Here is a 23,389-nt window from a genome sequence, read left to right as displayed (position 1 = left end):
CTTACCTGTTCCACTGAAAGTAAATTCTAAATAAGAGATGTCTTTTGCATGCTGGTGAAATATACGACAGCCATTCCTTATAAGACAAATGGCATTTTAAAACCACGTACAAAAAAGCGAGAGACAAATTATTTCTGTTAGTTTTGGGACACAACCTAAAGCCTTAGGGCTGTTTAACTTCATTCTGAAACCTATCAGAATCAAGTGTCTGAATTATAGCGATGAACTCTCCTTCCCACACACCAGTCAAAGAGGCCAAGAAAGAAGCCATAGAGGATTTGATTTGCCCTTGTAAAGTGGAAAGCTGCTGCTGTGAGTGCCAGCTTTATTTTTAACCTATACCTTAAACAGGTCTTGCAATGTGGCTGAATTGTTAAAAGAGTATAAGATTACAACCCACACAAAAGGACTGCACAGCATGTTGGGTGTCAGAATGATGCCTGTGAATGACAGCCCCTAGGAAGGGCAATTTGCAAACACCTCTTCCTCTCACTAGATGGGAGCTTGACAAGAGCGACTCTTACATCCATAGTTGTCTTTTAACATGTTTTAATTCAGAATTTAGCTTCAGAAGTAGTTCTGACCCATGATTCACGAAAGTAAAATTATAAATATTCACCAAGCTTGGCATTAGAAAGAGGCTAAGTGTTAGGAAAGGTAGAGTCCTTTTCTAAGAATGAAACAAAACAAAACTTGAAAAAGGTACAATTCTAAATTCTATCAAACCAAAGTATGCTCTATATATAGTTGTAGAGTGACTCACACAGCTGCTTTGTTTGCTTCCAATGTGGAAAATGGTATTCAGATCTCTCCCCGTTTTATTTTAAAAAGCTGAAAAAGCAGCAGCAGGAGCCATTAAGTCTGCACGGGCAGACACTCTACATATTAAAACCATTAATTGCTTCCATCTTATAATCTTTTAAAAACGTCCCCTTTAAAACCTTTATTTCCAAAGATATTGGGGGCTACAGATGTTCCGAGAAAGAACACTCCAGTGATGAAAGACACTTGAGGAGTTACAAAACAGGGCGTTTCCTGTAAAGACTAGCAAAGCAGGGTAATGCTTCTGTTACACATGAATTTTTTTTTTTTTTTTAAAGACACCCCTGAAAAAGGACAACATTTCATTCTTGCTAGTACGTGGACAAATGGAGGAAGACCCCATACACTATAAACCTCTCTAGAATGGTTATAACAGCTGGAGAAATGCAAAGGATTTTAAGGCTAAAAAAGAGGCTGCAGTCGGAAGCCTTTTATCAAAAGTACATAAAAATAGTCTAAAAAACAGAACTGTGTACAGTTGTTATGCTCGGAAACAGCTAAAGACCCTGGTCCTCACAGAAGGCGCTCAGGCGATACTAGAAAACAGTGGTGGTCAAGATAACATTCCCCTTAGCTATCAAATCTTGTCTGGCATTGTGCTGCAGCAGGTACACTTTCCAAAGGGAAAGAGAAAAGTGAATCGTTCCTAGTTACTGGCCAATGACTGATGAATGGGAGGCTGGAAACAGCGGACATGTTCCACGGGGGTGCCTTCTCCATCACCAGATTTCAAATACTTGTCCAATATAGTAATGATCTCATCATTCAGGATCTGGAACTTGCGGATTCTCTCCACCATTTTCTTCAAAGGCTGCAGAACCAAAATGGCAACAGTTAAGGAGAAGGCCAGGCTACACTTATGCCTCAGGAAATTCAAAAGAAAAGGGAGAGAAAATATTGCCACAGTGCTTTAAGTTGAGTCCTACATTGTAAAAAGCAGAAACAGGCAGAATGAGGAACGGAGACCGCTACTGCCAACTTACCACGTTCTTTATGACCTCATCTTTGCCATCGTGTTTCTGTACTTTCAGTAAGTGGTAGCAGAAATCCAGCACATCAAACCGACGCTGTTGCCCCAAAAGCACAATTATCATACAGCCAGCCCAGTGCAACCCATCTCCGAAACACTGCCTGCAAAGTGAGATGCGTAGAAAGCGTTATTTTTAGGTTCGCTAGGACAAGTCAAAATGAAACACAGAACTTTGAAAACACTGAACTGTGTTAAGATTTCTAGCATTAAGTGGCCTAGATGTTGTTCAGAGGGATATCTTATGAAATTATTATTACAGGTCTAAAATAAGAAGCAGCATGGAATTATTCATCCAAACACTTGCTACCTTGCAGTGCTACAATGCTAGAGTGTTAAGAGAACTGCATACCATCCCATCTGCCTGGGTTTAACATCCTCATCTTCCCCTGATTCTGAAGAACAGGCCAGTGACTGGCAAGAACACAACTGCTGAAAAACTAAAACAAAACTAACCCAAGATTGGGTTTTTAAAAAAATAAAATAAAAGCACCGCAAATTTCCTGAGATTTCCATAGGCTAATATTAGGGTACTACTTTGGTGACTAATGTTGAGTCCAGTTCAATTTATTTTGTTTAGTTGGCAGCCATAAAAATAATAACACCAAGAATGTTGCTAATAATCGTGGTTTACATTTCTACTCCCCAACCTTTACAGGATAAATCATAACCCATTCCCCCTTTTAAAGTTTTATTAGGCTAATTTGTAAAGCCTTGGTAAGAAATTAGATTCTAAAGGATATATACATCAGACGACAACAACAAAAAACAGTTCTTTGCAAGAAATGCTCTTCCCTTCTGCAATTTTAACAGTGGGCGGATGCAACTGTTTCTAAGGTCATACTAAAAAGGGCATTCAAGGAGTACATGAGGAGACAATGATCGAAAAGAATTGGAATCACACATTTAATATTTCAGGATGGCTTCAGCTCTGTGCTCACATCACATTCCTTCCCTAGCAAAACTCGTAATACAGATTGACTTTCCCCCCCTTTTCATTTGCTGTATGATCAAAAATTCCAAACCGATCGCATCGTTTTCTTGGTGACATCCCACACCTAGCTACTGAAATAAGCAAGCGTTATATATGGGGACCTTAAGCAAGCACTCAAGATACGTACTCCACGGTAAATTCATGAGTTCCCACAGGAATGCAGTACACAAACTGCATTGCGCTCCACAAGCGGTGGAATTCCACGCATTCGTCAACATGCATCACACCGTTGCTGGGGAGAGGCCCACGCCAGATTGTGTCATCAAGGAAGGTTCGAATCCTGGTCAAGATGACTTCAAACATGGACAGCCCACAGCAGAGGCGCTCCTTGGTCAACAAGTCTCCTTCTCTTGCGATGGCAATTTGCTACAGTCGCAACCAAAGAGAATACCAAGTTAGGACGTTAAGAAAATTACCTCTGGAGAATTATCGCAATGTCCCCGTAACCCTGTCTCCTGGCATTGAGCAACTGGCAATGTGCTCAAAGTAGTTGCTCTATCCAGCAGCTCTAACTGCTAACTAAATGATGTCCAGGCATCTTTTCCCTTGTATTGTGGATTTCTTGGGGGGCGGGGCGGGGGAGAATACAGCTTTATTGCCCAAAGAATGTAAGCTGTACCTGAGGTGTTCCTAGTCTTTCAATCAGTGGAACGAGGTGGAGCGGAGCATACTTCGATTCTAGTCTCTTCATTTTAGCATCCAGTCTTTCACCCTCTGGAATGAGACAACATTCTTTTGGTTTGTTTGTTTTTTAATGGGAAGTAGTGCTTAAAAGAGAAACACCTTTGCATTGTTCTAATAATGGTTATGCATTAATTGTATTGCTTTTAAAAAAATCCCATAATTTTCCACATTACGCACTCAAGGAGGATAGGAACCAAAAAGGCCTACCAATAAAAAGACAGTAAAATACAGTACAAAAAAAATGTAAAACAAGAGTCATAAAGAACCTAGCACTTAAAGGAAAGATCTGAGGATCAAAATGGTTTCCTTTTGCTTGATTTATTCCTCTGCCATAGTTTCCTTTAATTGAAAAGAAATCAACAGCAGGACACTCGCAGTGGGAGCTGCTTACTTGACTCCTAAAATAAAGCTATTGTGTTCCAACATACTTTTCTTCCCACACACGTTAAAATCAATTAAGATAAATCTTATCAAACACAAAATTCCAGACTCCGGGGAATGGAATTTTATGTATAGGGGAACTGATTTTCAAAGTTTTCAAAAGGCTTACACATCATTTGTAACGAGGAAATGTTTTGCAGCAAGTGGATGAACTGAACTGGCAGTGGTGCTGGCCAATTTCTTGGCTGTCTATCGAGATGACAAGTTTATCTGCTTTTAAGCAAGGCAGGGAGGGAAACTGTTGTTGGTGGGTGGGGAGGCAGCAGGAAATATATGCTGCTGGCAACAGGAAGTGGTGGAGAAACACTGCATTGCGCAGGAAGCAAACCCTCCCAAGCAGCAAGTGCTCCAAGTTACACAAGGGGCTAAGCAACACTTTTCACAGCGTATTTTTCATCCCAATGATTTCAGTGTAGGAAACGGTCTCCCTATTCCTCAGGCTTCATGGCTCAACCTGCTTACTCTCCAAGCTTCACAGGTGGCCTACCCAATTTGTAACTTGCCAAACCACCAATGGCAGGCATGTATCGTGGCCCATTATTCCCGCTGCCGCCCGTTTCTGCAGTCCCAAGCAAGCAGCACCATCAGGAAGACTACGGAACCCTTGGTCAGCGCATTCAGGTTGACAGGTCACTGTAAGGAGACATACCTTTGACATGAACTCTTGGCAAAATATTCTGGAATGGTGCAGCATGCAACAGATCACACACTTCCTCCAGTGACTGCAACAAAGCGGACAGAACTCATTGAAAACAACACACAGCAGCATTTGACGGCACCAGTTCAGCCAGCTAAGCACTTTTCAGAAGCAGCACATACCGCCTTGGCCTCTTTCAAAATGTAATTGCAAGAATTTGCCTTAGGCTGAAACAGATGCGACGTGGCAGATCTGGGATTGGATTTCTAGATTCTGCTTCGGACTCAAAAGCAAGGGAGGAACAACACCAGGTGGGTTAACATTTTTGCCCCACGCCATTTTCCAACTCTCAAGATATTAGTACTATGGCAGATTTACATTAGGCAAATAGTGCAGAGGAAATGGGTTTAAAACAAAAACCCTCTTACACCAATCAAAGCTTGTGCATAGTTGTGTGTGTGTGTTTTAATGCAAAATTGAATCTTGGATTTTCTGCGTCACATTGGTTTCAGTCCTCAAGACTCTTAATAAAGCTACACTTTCCTGTTAAAACAGAAAACCTATTCTACACGCAGAATTAGAAAATTTATTAGCATTCTCTACCAAAAAGCATAACACAATGTTCAAGTGGTAGACGGAGAGATGTGAACCAAGCAGTGACTCATGCTTTTATTTTTATCAGCATTATTTCCATGATCCGTTATCTCCCAAGGATAGCTCCCGCAAGAGCATTAATTCAAAGACCTGGTCAAGTAAGGGCACTGACCATTCTGAAGCAATCTCGGTGGTAATTCAGTGAAGAAACTAGCTCAGAAAATTAGCACGCTTTGGCAATGCAAACTGCTTTGTTTTTCCTCTCCAAATGCACAAGGCAGCAAGGCAAAATGAAAGCAAAGTGTCATTTTACAAGGCAGCATCAGGGCTCATTTCTGGAATTTGCCTTCAGTTCCCACCCTCAGTATAAGAGAACACACATACACCCCACATTGTAACTTAAATGGAACTGATTTGTACCCATCATCCCTTCTCCTTATATTTCTATACCTCACACACACAAAAACACACCACCCACATTAGTTCTAGGCCAAAACCAAGGTCGGTCACATTTGGCTAATTGGGCAAATATTTCCAAAAGTATACGCTCAAGTGCCAAGTGTACAAAAAACTGAATTAGTTAACAGCTAGTTAAACGCTGGCTTGCATCCAAAGAAGCGCCAGCAAGAGGATTAATTGAACTAAAATAATAATAATAATCTTCATTTTGTTCATTGCAGTGTTTGTTTGCCCTGTTTCTCTTGGTTCTGTTATGAGTGACTATCTTCTCCACTGTCTCTGGGGGGAAATATTTATGAGCCCCAAAGGCAGATATATCAGTCTGGCACTTGCAAATCCATATAATCATTACCAATAAACAAAATAGTCTTGCAAAGTTTTATGCAATGAGACTATGGCTTAATGGTCCCTTAAAAGTTCTTAAGCCTGTTGGCATCTGTCTGTCTCGAAAGACAATAGAGTGTACTTCCAAGGATGAAGTCAAACCGCTGCATTAGCAGCACAAAAGTGACCTTCCTGGGGTGCAGGCCGGGGCAGTGTGGATGGAGGTCCTGGGCTGCCCAAACCACAAGAGCCTCCCTCTCAGCCTCGCTGATGTGGTCCAAAGGAAAGCAGAGTGATGCATTTGGCGCCAGTTTGGCTGCCAGAGTTGCTGGAAGGAGGCGTACAAGGTGCCAACCAACTGTCTTAGGGACTCCAGATTTGTGTAGGGTTTGCTCCTTAGCCTTTTGTTCTACCGAAGTTATCCTGCAAGGCAGAGGTTTAGGATCAGAGTTTCCCTTCTCCTAGATGGGATACCTTCCCAGGTTGATGAACCTCATCTGCCCCTCACTTCCCTCTACAGTGTGTGCAGAAACTGCCTTCTTGACCATTGGACCCGCTCAATCCAGCAGAGCCTGTCTTCGCATGCAGAGGAAGGCCCTAAACACACACAAACACACCCCAGGATCTGAGACCCATTAGTTACCCTCGCCTGGTTTAGCTCGTCAGTCAAAGCTGTTTCCCAGGGTGGCTGCTGTTTCATGTTGAGCAACAGGTACGAGCTGAGTGCAGGGTGGGGACCAAAGGTGGAAAAACTACCCTGTTCTTAAGTAACATGTTATTTTCTTTATTGTAGCCAAGTTCCACAGCTTTTGGTGCCAGAGTTGAATTGTTAGGCTGAATGAAAAGAGATGGAGTTGCCATCATGCCCTTTATTTATTTATTTATTTATTTCAAAAAGCTGCAGTTACCTTTCCTAATCTGGACACCAGATGGCATCAGAAGAACACAAAATTTCTTTACAAGTATGAAAATAAAGGAAGGAAATAAAGTCTACCATTTCTGTAATTCTGGATCTTAATCCACATAATGAATTCTTTCCACCTCAAAAAGTTATTTCTAAAGAAATAAATGTTTAAAGGACTGGAAAGTTGACTTGAAACTTACAGCTGAACTTGTGTCACCTGAAAACAAGTAAAATATTAAACAGTATTTGAAAGTGAATATAGATTCAAAACACCAGCTTACCAAGCTCTGTTCAATGAGGAGGCAGAAAAGGATAGCGTTTCCCACTTCCCGCAGGTTCTGGAAACAGACAGTTTTCAGTTCCGCATACTCAACAATATCCTTCAGCTGGTGATGGAAGAATTCCAGAATACCTGAGACATAAGATGAGGAGAGACAGAGATTGTGGAAAGCGATATAAATCAACACCACAATGAATTTGTGCACCAGGAAATAAAAGTAAAAATTCACAGAAAATTAGCATCTTCTGAGTATACATTTTGATCAACACTCTCATAAGGGCAATATTCAACAGGGACAAAAATACTGTATTTGACAACTCCATAGGCCAGTGGTTCCTAATTTGTAGTGGGTCTGCGTAACCCACCCAGGGGGCCCAAACTCGTCAGGGTCATCCCAACTTGGAGGACCGTGCTATCATGCATGGGTCACATGACTTGTGCAGGAGCACAGCTCGGAAGATGCATGTCCTGGTTTTGCACTAGTACATGTTGGTGGGTATGGTGGAACCATTCAAAGGGCAAAAACTACCAGAGAGATATCAACGTTTTCAAAAACGGGGGCTCCACAGTGCTTAGCTAAATGGGAACCACTGCTATAGGCTGTAAGGGGCTTCACTCAACAACTAAGGTCACCCAATCCTTATGGAATATTGGGTAGGTCATACACAGGAGCTCTGAAGGTAGAGGACACATAAAAGCCCTGTACACGTGTAGGATGTGTGCAAATAAGCATGTGTACAAACTTCTGTGGTAAGGAAACAAATAATGTCTAATAAGCAGATTTTATATCTTTATGTAAGTTAAAAAAAAAACAAAACCTAAGTGCTCACGGGAAGGATGGATCCTGAAGCTGAGGCTCCAATACTTTGGCCACCTCATGAGAAGAGAAGACTCCCTGGAAAAGACCCTGATGTTGGGAAAAATTGAGGGCACAAGGAGAAGGGGACAACAGAGGACGAAATGGTTGGACAGTGTTCTCGAAGCTACCAACATGAGTTTGACCAAACTGCATGAGGCAGTGGAAGACAGGAGTGCCTGGCGTGCTCTGGTCCATGGGGTCACAAAAAGTCGGACATGACTAAACGACAAGAAGAAGTCTTTTTTCTTTTGGCGATTTTTGAAGCTTGTGCAATCTTTACCTCCAATTTCATGGGCTTAGGATCATACATAATCATTGTGTTAAAATATATGTGCTAGTGAAGTATTTACAAAAAAAAATCCTAAAGTTAGGGAACAATCCTGATAACCCTCTGTAAACTCAGTAAGCATGCATTAGTTATAATAGGAATTACGCCTAAGAATACATTTATTCTTCCATATGAGAGTTTAGGAGCTGCCTGTTCTCCAAGATACTGGAGATGGCTAAAAATTGGGTGTGAACACTTAGATTGCATTCAGATGATCCTTCAAACCAGAAATGTCTACTTCTCCTTCCCATACAGGTAGCAGAAAGCACACAATCTCAAGGTTCTCGTAGCTACTCATTCATGATCTGCCAAACCGTGACCTGAAGTTGGTTTAAGCTTCAGTTGTGGGTTAGCTGGTGACTTTCACTTTCCTTCAAACTACAAGGCATGCATGAGCTGTAAGGTAGATGGGTTTGGATAAAATAATCTTTGTCCGAGGATTAACATGTTAGAAAAATTAGGGTATGTATGAAACATCACAGGAGACAGCAGGATAAAAAACAACTATGATAACAAGGAGTCAATTTTGTTACCCAGAAGGCTAATAATAATAATAATAATAATAAACCAGTTTAGAAATTTGATGCCTCCTGATTCTGCTAGAGGGCGAAGTGAAGCCAGGTGAGAGTTACCGTATTAGCCCAAAGATAAGCCGTACCCCAATATAAGGCGCACCTTTAAAAAAATTTTGGGGGGAGAGAAAAAGACAATACCCAAATATAAGCTGCTTCCTTAAAATTCTGCAGGCACTCACACCCGTTCCGTAAAAGCAAATTTTTTAAAGGCACGAATTTAAGCCACACTTTAACTTTTCACGGTCGGAGTTTTTGGGGAAAAGCGAGGCTTATATTCAGGCCAATATGGTAATATAAAGAAGGCCAGAGTTTATTTAAGCAGATACAGTTTGGATACAATCTGGAATACCATCTCTCAGTAATGATTATGGCAATCAAATGTTCTTTCTGCTGGGTGTGGGATAGGAGTACAGAGTTGTATTTCTATTTAATTGACTCCCCATAATACTTACTAAAACAAGTGTGACTTTTGTATAAAAATTCCATTGCCTAATTTTAAGGTAGCCGACGAGTGAACCCCTCACACTTTTTAACAATGGCTAATGAGGCAGTAAATCGGCTCGAAAGGAGAACCACAGGTTTCAACAACTCAGAACCTCTTTGACTTATGTTCAGTCTTGCTAACAGGAGTCAAGCACCTAATAAGAAGTTAAATACAAGTCAAAAGGAGCTCTAATAAGGCTCAGTAACACGGGGAGCTAGGAAGTAAGAGGGGGGAGGAGAAAACATACTCAAAGCCAGGAACAAAGGGCAATGATTCAGTCATGCTGAAATTGCAGAGGTTAGGCTCAGAGAAGAGAATAAATCTCAAAATCGCAGTCAAACAATAATGGCTCATCAGTGATAATTCTCCTGAAGTGGCATCCCAGGAGCAGCTGCCCTTACCAGGGCCATTTGTATTAAAGAGCTAAAACACCTACTGAATACAACAAGCTTTGAACAACACATCAATGTTCCAGAAGTCAAAGGTAAGCACATACGTTGTCGGCATCTGCAATGCCTTGTCTCCCACATCCATACAAGAAGACAAGAAATAAGCAAGAATGTTTGCAGATGTTCTCCACACTTGGGAGCCTTGGGTGGGAACCAGCCCAAAGTATGTAGTGGACTGTGAAGGAGAGACCTGAGAGAGGGCTAGGCAGGTGAGGAAAAGGGGCAGAGGAGATACAAAGTGAGCCAAGGGTTGTTTTAAGGGGGCGAGGGAGGGGAGAGCTTAACGTTGCTCTAAGGGGACAGGTAGGGCTTGTGGAGTTGGCCAGAATAATAGTGCATGCAGGGAGCACATGGGAGTGGCAGCTGCGGCTGAAAGCCAGAGTGTTATAAAGGTGCAGGAAGGCCACAAAAGACTGACTGCTGGGTGAGCAGGGAAAGGCTTTGTTGGATATCAGGAGCCCAATATTTCCCTGTAAGTGCCGCATTTATTGTAGCATTGATGAGATCTCTGTGTTCCAAATACAGTGGTACCTTGGTTTATGAACTTAATCGGTTCCAGAAGTCTGTTCTTAAACCAAAGCGTTCTTAAACCAAGGCGTGCTTTCCCATAGCAGCGGGGGATTCAATTTACAAATGGAACACACTCAACAGGAAACGAAACATGTTATTAGTCCAAGGCAAAGTTCACAAACCCTAACACCTACTTCCAGGTTTGCAGCGTTCTTAATCCAAGTTGTTCATAAACTAAGCTGTTCTTAAACCAAGGTACCACTGTAAATGTCAATTTATGGGGCACCCTGTCCCTATGGGGGTACAGGGCCTGGAGCAAATCACATGATATAGCCTTAATCTCTCCGCTGCCTCTGCTATCATTGGCAAAGGTGGGCCATGCTCCCCACATCTTACTTTTTTGTCGTTGGGTGTTATCCAACTAAATAGCTCCACTGACACAAGGGCTTTTAGCAGTACAGTGGAAGAGAATAGAGGGCGGGAAGGTTCTATTGCACAGCAGCAACAGCAACAACAAAAACATTGCTCTGGCAGAATTGTCTAGTTGGATACTGCCCATTGTTTTGCTGGCGCTTTAGCAGCAGTGAACCCACCCCCCTACCTGTGGCTTACACTTTTTATTTTTCTAATGTTTAAAGGCAGCATTGTCAGTGAGTTCCTTCCGCCTCCTTCCATGCTATAGGAAGGGAGGAGGTGGGAAGCATTGCCAGATGGATGGCAGATGGAGAAGTCTGGTCGGGCATTGACTGTGAACACTGGCACAAGGCGAGGGGTCCAGGGTGGTGTCCCCTATTTGCCACCACCCCAGAGATGGTTCTGCCCTCATACCCACAGAATGTATTTTGAGAAAATATGGAAACACACTGCACGACAATGTGAGAACCAAAATTGTTCAGTACTGTTTGCCTCTCTAAACTGTTTGTTAAATAATGTACTAAAGCCAAGGAACAAAACTGGCTCTTAACATTGGAATGACATGATCTGAAAGGTAACTTACCTGGGGAGCCATACTCATGTCTGGGTAACCTACAGATTTTCGGCATCACTTCCATTAACGTCTTCACATACTGAAGAATGGTGCCTTGGAGCTGCAAGAACACAGGTGATTAGTATTGCTGAAGAAAAACAGAAGTCAAGTTGTGACACACAATACACATGAGCTGGCATATTACTACTCCAAATCATAAATGCAGCCCCTTTTATCCTCTGCCTCAACCCTGGCCCCGTACCACCTGCTGCCTGCCTGCTCACTCCAATAGTTAAAGGAGAAGGAGGGGGAGGGTCCTTCAAAGAGCGCTTTTGTAAAGGGCTTACAGAAGGTTCAATGGGGAGTGCGGAGGCTGTCCTAAAGTTCTTTGTACGCAGCAGAAGGGCCTTGAAGCTACAGCATGTTCCAAAATATCTGACAACCACCTAGCTGTTGAGCACTTTGAAAATCAGTATGAGGGATTTTGAAAGGTGGGTGGCAATGTCCACCTGTCAATCACGTGACATCATAAGTGCATAATATGATTGAAAGGTAGGCAATCCCACCCAACAGTTTAATTTGGTTCACAAAGTGAATCTTGGTAAGAATCTGGTGTAAAGAGCCAAAAACGTTCCCCACCTCTTTAATATCTACCGGTACTCAATAACTGAAAAGCCCATGAAGAGGCTCTCCTATGGTTTGGAGATCACCAGGAAAGACCTCGAATGTGGTGTTTATAGTGTGTGGGTGCGGGGGAGAATAACCTAAAACAAGCAAAAGTAGCTTTGCTCAAGCTACTTCCTGCACGGTGCCTTGCCCTAACTTTCGCCAAGTCTACCCTTCTCACTACCAGGAGAGTCATCTTGGATTGTGTGCATGGGGCTGCAGTGGGAGAGAAGGAGTGAGGAAGCTCCCATGCACAAGCAGGCCCAATGTTCCCCTGTAAAGGCAAAACCCAGAAATAACCAGTAGTTTTATATTAGCCTGGAGCCATTCTAGACAAACACTACAATGGTGTGTGGGTGTTCTTTCACCGAGACCAATTTTTAATCTTGTCTGCTTATGAAATGTGATTCATACCCAAGAGCTTTAATAATTTTGCAGCAAAGGGTCTTCCTAGTATGCCAACCACTTGTTTTGCCTTCAGGTCTGAAGACTAACTAAAGTCAATCTGATACACACTAATGGATAGGTTCTCCTATTTTGCCCACTATATAATTAACTGTCGGGAACAATGTCCGTGAAGGCATGAAAGGAGAAAGAGAGAGAAAATCTCCTAGCTGTTGCTCTAACCCAGGCATATGGAACCTCAGCCCTCCAGATGTTTTGGGACTACAACTCCCATGATCCTTAGCTAACAGGACCAGTGGTCAGGGATGATGGGAATTGTAGTTTCAAAATATCTGGAGGACCGAGGTTGCCTACGCCTGCTCTAACCAGTAAGTGTGTGTGTGTGAGTAATCAGCAACCTGAAGATGTTCATTATAAAAGAAACAGAGTTTCTGAAAATCTTCTGGCTCTAACACAATACTTAGGAGAGGGCTGAGGAACCTTCTCTTAAGCTGAAGTCAGCATTCCCTCAAGGGAAAGTAGTTGAGGCTGCATACTAGTGGTAGATGGAGGGCAGAAATGGTCAAGGAAGGACATCCCAGTCACATACATTCCTACACTACCACCCCCAATCCACATATAGTCATTTAAGCTTCTCCATGCCTTCTCTCTCTCCCATAGGCTTAGGGAAAAAAGGTCCCAATGGTGGTGAATGTGGTTTTTTTTTTTGTAAGTCAAACTGCCACAAGGGGGTGTGAATGAACATGCAGCATTTTAAACCCAATTTAAAGTACCATAATTGTGGGCCAGATTCAAATTACTTTGTCTTTGTAGGCAGAATTGTGCCAGCCAATGAGTTTTACATAGCAAGATTTTAATGTCTGTTCATTTCCTAACCATTTTAAGTACTAGAGTGTCTCTCTCTCTCTCTCTCTCTCTCTCACACACACACACACACACACACACACAATTTCTTTTTCTCTCCCCTCAAAAAAAAGAATTTGTTTCATGCAAGGCACTCACATGGTTTTTAAATGTTAAAATGTGTGATGATGCTTTCAAGTATCAGACACATCAGGTATGTCTCTTGACACACAAGCCCCCCACCTCCTGGTTATTTGCTGTTCTCAAACTATTCTCCTTTGCACCTCGAGAAGCACGTACGGTTATCTTGTGCTTGCCCAGTCAGGTAAATGTCTGCTGGATGCTCAGTGAACTGAACAAGAAGAATCAATTCACCTTCCCTTAAAATTGATACTGAAATGAAGAACAGCATGTGGGACAACGTACCAGGCTCTTGACGACTTTCAGTAACTCTTCCATTACCACAGCAATGCCTTGGTACCCCAAGAGTCTGCAGATGACTTTGAAATGGGGAGGGCCAACAAAATTCCTGTAATTGCTATAAATACTGGAGTAGGCCAGATTCAAAGCCTAAAGAGGAAGAAAAACACACACAATTGTAGCTGGCAGACCTTTCTCCCTGTCAGGAGATCCTTCCATAGGAAACAACATTATTTTTCTGATCAAACATTTTCATTCAAAACTGAAGAAAAGGATCAACTTTTCATTCTACTCTCACCTGTAAAAAAGGTAACACACAATTCTTACAAACAAACAAAACAGAATATGCTGAAGTTATTTTAATGCATTTAACTGACATATAAAACCAGAATTCCGACAGAAGAATTTTCAAACATATTCTCAAACTCAAAGTGAAAACCTTGCACTGACCTCCCCCTTTGTTAACTGGGAAAAAAATATCACACCGTTTTGAAATTACCAAACTGCAGTAGTTAAGCAACCCTAGGACAATTTAAAATTTGCTAATATGAACTGGAAGAAAATGCACCTGTAGCTAAAGGAAAACTAAGTAAAGTTTAGTGAAAAGTGTTATGACCTGTTCCAGGCTTAATGTTGTTTTTTGGTAGGTGTTTCGATTTATTTGAAATACAGAATTAAGCAGAGAAACCTGGAAATTGAGGCCCAAGAGAAGAGAGCTATAGGTCAATGCTTGGGAACCACATGTATGCTGGCTTGGTGGGATATGTATGGAAGAAACTAAAATATAAAAAGGATCGCCTATATCCTCCCAAAGTGCACCTGTAACCCTGTGCTGTGTAAAACAATTACGTTAGGAGCAATTCATACTTAATTGGGAGCTACAGCAGCTGATGAATGGTAGATTATCGAAATCTATGCACGAAAGATTTCCGGGTAAAATTAAATCCTGTTGACAGATAATATTTTATTGAAATATCAAGCTACAAATGAATGCTTGCTGGAGTATAGCAGATTCCTGAGTGCTGCGGTATATACACACAGAAAGATGGTTTATGGAGGGATCTTAGCAAAGCTACATTGCTTCTATATCTAATTACAATATTAGGTCTTCTAATTACATTCGGGATATGCAGTTGGCTCTAAAACATAATTTCCCCCCTTCTTTCCGCATTTCCAACCTTGGTGTTGCGAGGATGGAAAAAAATAACGCAGCAACTCTGGTTTTTAAATGAGATTCCTATTTTTATATTTGCGTTGAAGGCTTTGAATTTTACTTTTTTTCCAATGAGTTGCAAATATGATTCTGAAAAAATAGCTGGAAGTGGATGCACAGCTACATGGATTAAATTCCATTTCTCCCCTTTTACATACTGTATCTATGTTTGTACATGTGCATATACAGTGGTGCCTTGCAAGACGAAATTAATTTGTTCTGCGAGTGCTGTCGTATAGCGAAAATTCCGTCTTGCGAAGCACCAACGGGGGAAGAGCGGTTTGACGGGGGGGGGGGAATTGCGGGAATTTTTCGTCTTGCGAGGCAAGCCCATAGGAAAATTCGTCTTGCGAGACAGCCTTTCGCTAGCGAATGCCTTTCGTCTAGCGAGGCATTCGTCTAGCGAGGTACCACTGTATGTGTGTGTTTTCACAGAAACACAAACACACCCACGATCTATAGTACAACAGAAAAGCTCCAGAAGGAAGTAGTGGCATGACAACTGTCTACTAAAGAGAGAAATGTTGCCAACAAGCAGTCAGCACTGAATATTTCAGAAATGATACATAAAGATTTAAAACTGTTTATACAAGGAATGTTATGTTATACGAGAAATGCTATGTACACGTAACAGATCTAATGTGTAATGTCGGTGTGTATATGTTAGCCAAACATGAGAGAAACTGCTTTTAAGGGGGAAACCCGTATAAACTAGAGATACAGAACACAAATTAATAGCAGTGGTCTGACAGAAGCTGCTTCAAGGTAACCAAGTCAAAATGCTCTTCCTAAAGCTACGCCCCCTCCTCCCCAAGCCCAGGAGTTTAAGTAGTGATGTCACCGAAGAACAGAGCATTATTCACTTCCATCAGCAGCAACGCGAGCCCAGGCAGCACAAAAGAAGAACCTAACTGGAGTGCTCCAGCAGCCCAATTTCTAACAGGGAGCAAAAAGCAAGAGAAAGTGAAGACTTGCTTTTCTCCTCGGAAAACCTAGGCAACAGAACACTTAAGACAGGATGCCCTTGCGTATGAAGGTTGGCAGAAAGGTGACAAAGGAGGTCTCATGGCTCGCATCCCTCTCAAAGTGTCACGTAAGGAGAACTTGGTCCATGTAGGCTGCTAGGGGGAAACTGGCAAAACCACGGACCATGAAGAAAGCTGTTTGCTCAAAGGAGGATACTGAGAACCCAGCTGACGTTTTCCCTCAAGTATTTGATGAGAGCCTCAGGATTTTTACACTGGTGGTAAGTATGGACTTTTAAAAACTGGATAAAATAACACAGGGCACTCTCCCTCAGCAATTCAGTAAAGAAAACTTATATGTATATGAATATGCAAGAGGGATGGAGTGAGTTTGTGTGTAGTGTGTGTGTGTGTGTGTGTGTGTGTGTGAGAGAGAGAGAGAGAGAGAGAGAGAGAGAGAGAGAGAGAATATATATGAATATGAGAAAGAGAGAGTGAGAGACTGTTTTGTTTGAAGACTACACAGATAAGAGGTATAAGCCTCAAATCACACACTTTAACTCTAACCTATTAAAAGCTGAACTATGCAATATTAAACAGAAGAATAAATGTAGATTTACAGCTTTAAATGTATCTGGTAAAAATAATAAAATACAAAATCATTTCTGCATTTGATGGCACCTCTCCTATAATAATTTATGTCTGTTTAATACAGTGGTGCATCTCAGCAGGTTTGCCATTACTGTTAATTTCATAAAAATATGAGAAAATGAGCTTCTAGTGCTCAGGGTTTGGTTTTACTTTATTGAAAATCAAATATTTTAATTTATTTTAAATCCAATATTTTTAAAAAATAAGGTGTTCTACTTTTGTTTATCTCAGCTTGGAGCAAAACAAAAACATAATTATATTTCTCCTAAGAACCTAAAACTTACAAACTCTGAAGGAGTGTTTCTGAGAAATCAGTTCTCAGGAGACTTAGGTGTTTTTTTCTTTTTAAAAGGGGGGGTTGTTTTTAATATAATTAAAATTTGATTTTGCTATGGTCTAGTACTGAACCTAAATAAGGTACGTTTCTCACTTACAGTAACTCTATGACATCAACAAATGTAATAATCCTTTAATACTATTGAGCAATTAGTGACGCACCCCAAACTTATTGGTGAGGTCTTTTATACAGCAATTTTATACACAAACTGGAAGAAAAACAGGTCCCAAATGATTGTCTTAAATGTCAACTATAGGCAATAATATTTTTAACTAATTTCAAGGTGGGGGGGGGGGGGAGAACCCATGTATTAGCCTAAAAGTATAATTCAATACGTTGGTGCAAAACAGATTCCTTTCTGTGACTATGAGTAATTCTGCATGAACTACTTGAGTTATTACTTGAATATTATTAGTCATGAACAATACCTTGTCACATTTACTTAAAATATGACTAATATGCAATGCTTTAATACAGAATCAAGTTGCACAATACTTTCACATGCATGGGCATAGCTGGGGAAAAGTGTGCAGGGGAAAAGGCAGTGTAAACCACCTGCAAGAAGTTACTGTTTGTTCTCACAACTATAGCAAATTCTGGATGCTAAACGAGGTTTAGCCCTTTCTCTGAAAGCTAAATCCTTTATATCTGAAGTGCAATTCACATATTTCAAGTCAAAGTGGAATGTTTATAGCAACTTTAAAGGGTGTGTGAATGGCACAGTGGTATTTTAGCAAATTCTACACTATCACCTTATAACTAATAAAGAGGTCAGTGTGGCATTAAATTTCAAAACCGTAAGTAATGTGGGACAGACAGCAAGCTTTTGTCTTTGAACACGAGATCTGTTCCCTGACAAATTTGGATTTGATGGTATTTTGCATCAATCAAAAGCTTCATTTTACACCATAGGTTTTTCACTGCCTTGGCTTGCTTGGAAGCGCAAGGGGCAAGAATGGAAAATGAAGCACAACAATGGCTAATTTGGTTAGATACCCAATGAAACATCATTAAAATAAAGGGACTTAAGATTCCATTACAGTACTTTGAAATAATTCCACTTAAGAAACTTGATTTCCAACTAAATAGGAAATGCACTTCAAATTATGTCTTATGACTCCAACAGCATTGAGTGATTTGAAGCAAGAATCTAAGAAGCCTGGTTTTATCCAGGCCTGTAGCTTAATTAAAAAAAAAAAAATCTTGACTGGTGCATGGATGGAAGGCCACTAGGAGCCTCATGTAAGCCTCTCTGAGCTTCTGTTTTGTTTTTGAAAGGAAGAGTGGTGTAGTAAGTAAATGCCTGAATGACACATGCTTGTCTCATTTGACTTCATTTTATTATAAATTAAATTATCTTCAGCTTGCTGTATGAAAATGCTTTCAGGAATACAAGTAATGTTTTCTAATAACTATTCCCCAACCCACCCTTAAATTCCAGAACTGCAGTTCTCATTTTCCTCTCAACTGTGCTTATTGAAACTTTTTGGTCTCCTGATTCATAATCTTAAGGATTATCGCTGTTTGCAGAAGTGAAATACTGAGAAGACAGTATCACAATGGGGATAACAGTACAAAACATAACAGGAAGCACAGCCCTAGTAATCTGGCCCAAAATGGCGACCTGCACTGACAGCTTTTACAGCATCATGTACAATCCAAACTGGGACAAAATGCTGTCAGGATACACCAGGAACCATTTTCAGAAAGAGGAGAGAGTGCCAGCTAGCCGTTCCTCGTTTGTCATTGAGAATCTGATCCCATTAACAACTTATATTCTGTGTGTAACGTGCCAGTCGGCAAACCCATCCAGTGACCAGTGCAGAATTTTTAACACCCCTGAACAAGACCCGGCATCCACAAGCAACAAAAAGAAAGACCTGGCCGTGGGCATATGGCTAACCAGCACGGTCTTGCTTCTCATCATTGTTGGCATCCTTGTCTATGGTTGCTTGCGTCTATGGTGCCGCAGAAGAAGAGAGAGTTCAGACAGACAAAGCATCGCACCAGAAGATAAGGGAGAGGCATGGGCAAAAAATGAATCGTGTGGTTCAGAGGAATTCAACAAGCAGACCCAGCACGCCCAACGAGTTGAAATTAGAAATACAGATGGTGTCCAACTAGCCACCATAATTACAAATCCGTCAACATCTGAGAAGCCCACCATGCTGAGCTCCAAAAGTCAGGATTTTGTGCCTATGTCTGTGTGTCAATCTGCCATAAATTAGATATCCTTAACTGGGACAGGTGTTTTGCTGTGTGTAACAATATGTATGTTGAAACCTACTTGAGGATTGTTCCTTGAAAGCCCTGTTGAACACAATCACACCCCTAAATCACAATCTCCTGCAGCGCAGCATACAAAGCTAAATCATCTCATCATTATTTCTTTACAGAGAAAACCCCACATAGGGGGCAGATACAGGTATATAATAGCCTCCTTGATTTTTCTAGGAAAGCATGGCAAGGGACAGGAAACAACGAATCAACAGCTGGGATTCAAGGAGCTACTTCAGGCATGCCACAAAAGTACTCAATGTTTCGTCATTTATTTCTTTGAACTGTAGAAACCCTCCCTGATTTCAAATAGGGTTTGCCGTTTGCCATGACACTTGGATCCAAAACTCCCCTACGAGCGTAGAATTGGTTTTGTGTGTCTTAGCCAACATGTGTCAATTGGAACAACTATAAAATGGTATCCACATAGGTTATAACAGTTCATTCATCTCAAACTATTGCGTAAACAATCAATAAAAAAGGCAATGGGATCTTAGTGGTGTGTCAAGAGATTATCCTGCTTTCAAATAGTCCCTGAATTCTACCCTGAAGTCTTTCCACGCAGAGTTTCTTCCTCTTAACACCTTAGCTCAGAGATGGGGGACCTGGATGCTGTTGGGCTCTGTCTCCTATGGGTCCCAGCAAGCATGGCCAGTGATCAAGGATGTTCAAAGAACAACTGGAGGGCCAGAGGTTCTCTATCCCTGCTTTTGCTAGGAGTGGTACCATTTTTTAAAAGTTATCGTCATATACCAGTTATTCTTGTGGTGTTACATTTGGAATGTACTGTGTGTCAATGGTCCAAGCTAACATGCCTTTGTGCAACTATAAAGAGAAGTGTACAGATGTTTCATTGAATACTGTAGTACTTTATAGATGCTTCTCTTAACATTTAACTATCTAGCTGTCTCTTCTGGACTGCTTTGCTAATGTACTAACCTAAGCCTCACAACATGTAAATATTTCGGTTTTAGTTTACACAGTAATGTGTAAATAATCTGGGACATATTCCAGTTTTTAATGCCATAAAGGAGACTGGCATGTGGATTATCTAACAGGCTGTACAACTAAGATAGACAAATTAAAAAAACCTCAGGTGCCACACAAGGTAGATGTTTGCCAAATAAATACCAAACGAGTCTTTCTTAGGAGACTACTCATTCACCTAACACTTAATAAGGGTTTATTTTCATTGGTTATTTTCAAAGGTTGATTCCTCCCTGTAAATTTAAAGATGCTGCGTTGAATACCATTTTCCCCCAGTCATTTATGATTATTTATATTTCACACATAGTGCTTGGGAATGGAAATGGGAATGGAAAATCATTGTTTTTTGGGTTGGAATGGAAAATCATTGTTTTTGGGGTTGTAACTCAGAGTAAGTCTGCATTAGGTCTTTCAGTTGTCCCATGAGCTACTATTTGCCAAGAAACTTAAAATCACAATCACAATTTCCAGTTCTGCTTTGGATGCAATAAATGGTTTGCTCTATTATTCTGATGCCACAGCAAACTATAGTTTGTACAAACCAGGGGGGAAAACAAAGGTGATCAGTACACGCAAGGGAGAGGGGCAAAACACAAAAGCCAAAATCCTATATTGTTTGTGTCTGAAATGGACCATTACCTCTGTACATTAATCCTCACTTTTACCTAGTGTATCTCTCAGAATCAAACAAATAATTATATCATATGATTTATACAGTACAAATATGCTTAAGATAGAAGATAATAAAGAAACACAGTGCAAATATAAATAGCTCCTAAGCTGTGGGGTGTAATTTCCCAGCATCTACCACAGAAAAAAAACAAGTATGGGAAAATACTAACCTTTGATCCATGTAGATATTGTGGCTGTGCATTAGGCTGCTTATCTCTCTGGAATTCCTGGGAAAATGGTAGTACTGTTCGAACAAACCTATATAAATCAAACAACACAACTATTTACATTTGGAAAAAAACAAAAACAGCCAGCTTATTTCTAATGTGGAGCTGAAACTCTGAGGGATATGATGGGGAAATCTTTTCTCATGCATCACAGGATTTATATACTCTGTAGATAATATGAAAACTCCAGAACAGAAGATTTGATTACATTAAACGGGTGTGGGGATTGGATCTTTCCATGCTAACTAGAAGTCCATTATTTGTTCATGCTTTGGATTCCTCCAGGAAGAGAGTATAATTTGGATTGCAATTACTGACATGATGATATGATCCCATACTAACTACTGTTTGGTTTATGTTTCACTATTTATTGATGCACCTTTTTTGCTATTGTCTCTTGATACACACGTTTATATCTAATCAGTAAGGTTTCTGTCAACAAAATGGGGGAGATTTACCAGCAAAGGGGGAGGTAAAAGAAGAGCAGGAATTGCCAACAATTGCTTCCCTCCCATTGATGGAAAGCTTACTATCAGACGAGTACACTATTAAATGCAACCCTTAAAAACCTCTTACAATCAATACTCATTAATATACTGATCAATAACACACTGTGGTTGAATGGCCCGCACTAAACAGAAGTGGTGTTAAGATATTTTTTTTACAGTTCTCTTACACTCATTCCCCCCCCCCGCCATCTTGTCCAATCCAAATAACTTTATTGTACTAGCCACTGGCAAGGATCTGTTACAGATATCTTCAGTAATTTAAGTAGCTCCTGAAGGCTACTTTTAGAACACACAGGCTGGCTTCGACCCACCAACATTCCCTGTACAGTGGTACCCCTGGTTACGTACTTAATTCTTTCCGGAGGTCCGTTCTTAACCTGAAACTGTTCTTAACCTGAAGCACCACTTTAGCCAATGGGGCCTCCCGCTGCCGCTGCGCCGCCAGAGCACGATTTCTGTTCTTATCCAGAAGCAAATTTCTTAGCCTGAAGCATTATTTTTGGGTTAGCGGAGTATGCAACCTGAAGCATATGTAACCCGAGGTACCACTGTATTAACTTCAGCTAACTTTTACAATTTCTCTCACATGTTCAAACAGCTAAGAGAGAACAGCTACAGAGTTAAAATACCCAAATTAATAATACAGATTCGCCTTCAGTATGATGTGTTTTCCTTCTAGTTTCTCCGATAAAACTATTTCACCCAAATCTACTTTGCTACGCTATGTTGCTAAATTGTAGGTGTTTTTTTTGGCATGCATCAATATAATCAGGTCATGCCACTTTTTAATCTCTGGATGATGACTTTCCTAGCAATTTACTCATTTTCATCAGCAGAGCACTAAGCAGTCGACGTAAAGTAGATTACACAAATCAAAATGCTACCAACCCTTTTTGCGGGGAGGGTGGGAGCAACTGACAAAAACACCACCCAGGTTTTTAAAGTGTTTTCATTTCCCTTTCGGGTAGTACAATTCCAGTCATGAGCTTCAGACAAGAGAGGCACCATCTAAATAAAACTAAATACAACTACGAATTTTTTTTACTGAATGTTAGCGACAGGTGGTACAAAGCACTGACAATAATATTTCTAATCTGCATTAGCTGGACAAGGTGGTACAATAACACAGTGTGCAAAGTATTACTCCCAAACACTGATGTATCAAAACAGTAAAAGGATCAAACAGAGTAAGACTAGTATCCCTGGAAGGTAATACTGACCTACCTTACAGGCTTGTTTTTGTATAGATTACCATCACATTATGAGTAAGGAGTTCTAAAGTGCTCCTTCTTGGTATTGAGTATTACTCCTTGATATCATAAGAACATCAGAAAAGTCTGCAGGATGAGGCCAGTGGCCCATCTAGTCAAATATAGTGTTTTCACAATGGCCAAAGTTGCCAAACAGGACGTGAGTACAGCAGCACTCTCTCCCCCCACTCCCCTATTTCCTCTATGAGGAAAATGCAAATCTTATGATAATAAACATATCCAAGACGAAGCAGAAACATAACTTGCTTATTATGCAGCTACATATTTATATAGCATCTCGGGGCTGTGACTTAGGAACAGTAACTTGCTTAAAGCCACTTAAAACTCACACTCTTACAGCGTAACTGTAGGCATGTTTACCTGAAGTCCCACTGTATTCAGTGGGGCTTACTTTCAGGAAAAGCCCTGACCATTATGCTACTGCAATCCTGTAAGGAGCACCATGGACATTTGCTGTCGATTCCAATGCCTCTCTTTCTCTTTTCCTTGCTAATGCTCCCCAGGTGACACCCTTCACATTTGGTCTTATAGATGCACAGAAGACCAAATACAAATAGATGCAATTAGTAAATGTCCGCTTGCTTTACTAGCACACCACCCACTTATTT

The 23,389-nt window shown here is 40.9% G+C and overlaps 2 protein-coding genes across 3 annotated transcripts in view; one reads left to right on the top strand and one right to left on the bottom strand.

The window, feature by feature from the left end:
- Positions 1–277: 277 nt before the first annotated feature.
- The window catches only part of CYFIP1 (cytoplasmic FMR1 interacting protein 1), a 59,641-nt gene continuing 36,529 nt past the window's right edge, over positions 278–23,389 (bottom strand). For both annotated transcript variants that reach the window (XM_033147511.1, XM_033147510.1), the window contains exons 23-31: positions 20,945–21,032; positions 13,679–13,822; positions 11,369–11,459; positions 7,168–7,298; positions 4,618–4,690; positions 3,463–3,557; positions 2,971–3,209; positions 1,806–1,953; positions 278–1,633 (exon numbers count right to left, since the gene is read on the bottom strand). In XM_033147511.1, coding sequence (XP_033003402.1) covers positions 1,469–1,633; positions 1,806–1,953; positions 2,971–3,209; positions 3,463–3,557; positions 4,618–4,690; positions 7,168–7,298; positions 11,369–11,459; positions 13,679–13,822; positions 20,945–21,032 — 1,174 coding nt within the window. In that variant the 3' untranslated portion in view covers positions 278–1,468. The remainder of the gene's footprint in view (positions 1,634–1,805; positions 1,954–2,970; positions 3,210–3,462; positions 3,558–4,617; positions 4,691–7,167; positions 7,299–11,368; positions 11,460–13,678; positions 13,823–20,944; positions 21,033–23,389) is intronic.
- FNDC9 (fibronectin type III domain containing 9) lies at positions 18,348–19,120 on the top strand. The gene has a single exon (XM_033147515.1). The coding sequence runs from the start codon at positions 18,398–18,400 to the stop codon at positions 19,064–19,066; it is 669 nt and encodes a 222-aa protein (XP_033003406.1). The 5' UTR covers positions 18,348–18,397; the 3' UTR covers positions 19,067–19,120.

The sequence above is a fragment of the Lacerta agilis genome, chromosome 4 (genome assembly GCF_009819535.1).
Source record: "Lacerta agilis isolate rLacAgi1 chromosome 4, rLacAgi1.pri, whole genome shotgun sequence".
In the NCBI taxonomy this organism is placed as follows: domain Eukaryota; kingdom Metazoa; phylum Chordata; class Lepidosauria; order Squamata; family Lacertidae; genus Lacerta; species Lacerta agilis.
The sequence above is the reverse complement of the archived record's forward strand: the minus strand, read 5'-3'. Positions and strand labels throughout refer to the sequence as shown.

What these genes read in the sequence shown, in the direction of transcription:
- FNDC9 (XM_033147515.1), top strand. Translation starts at nt 18,398, where the DNA reads ATGGGGATAACAGTACAAAACATAACAGGAAGCACAGCCCTAGTAATC.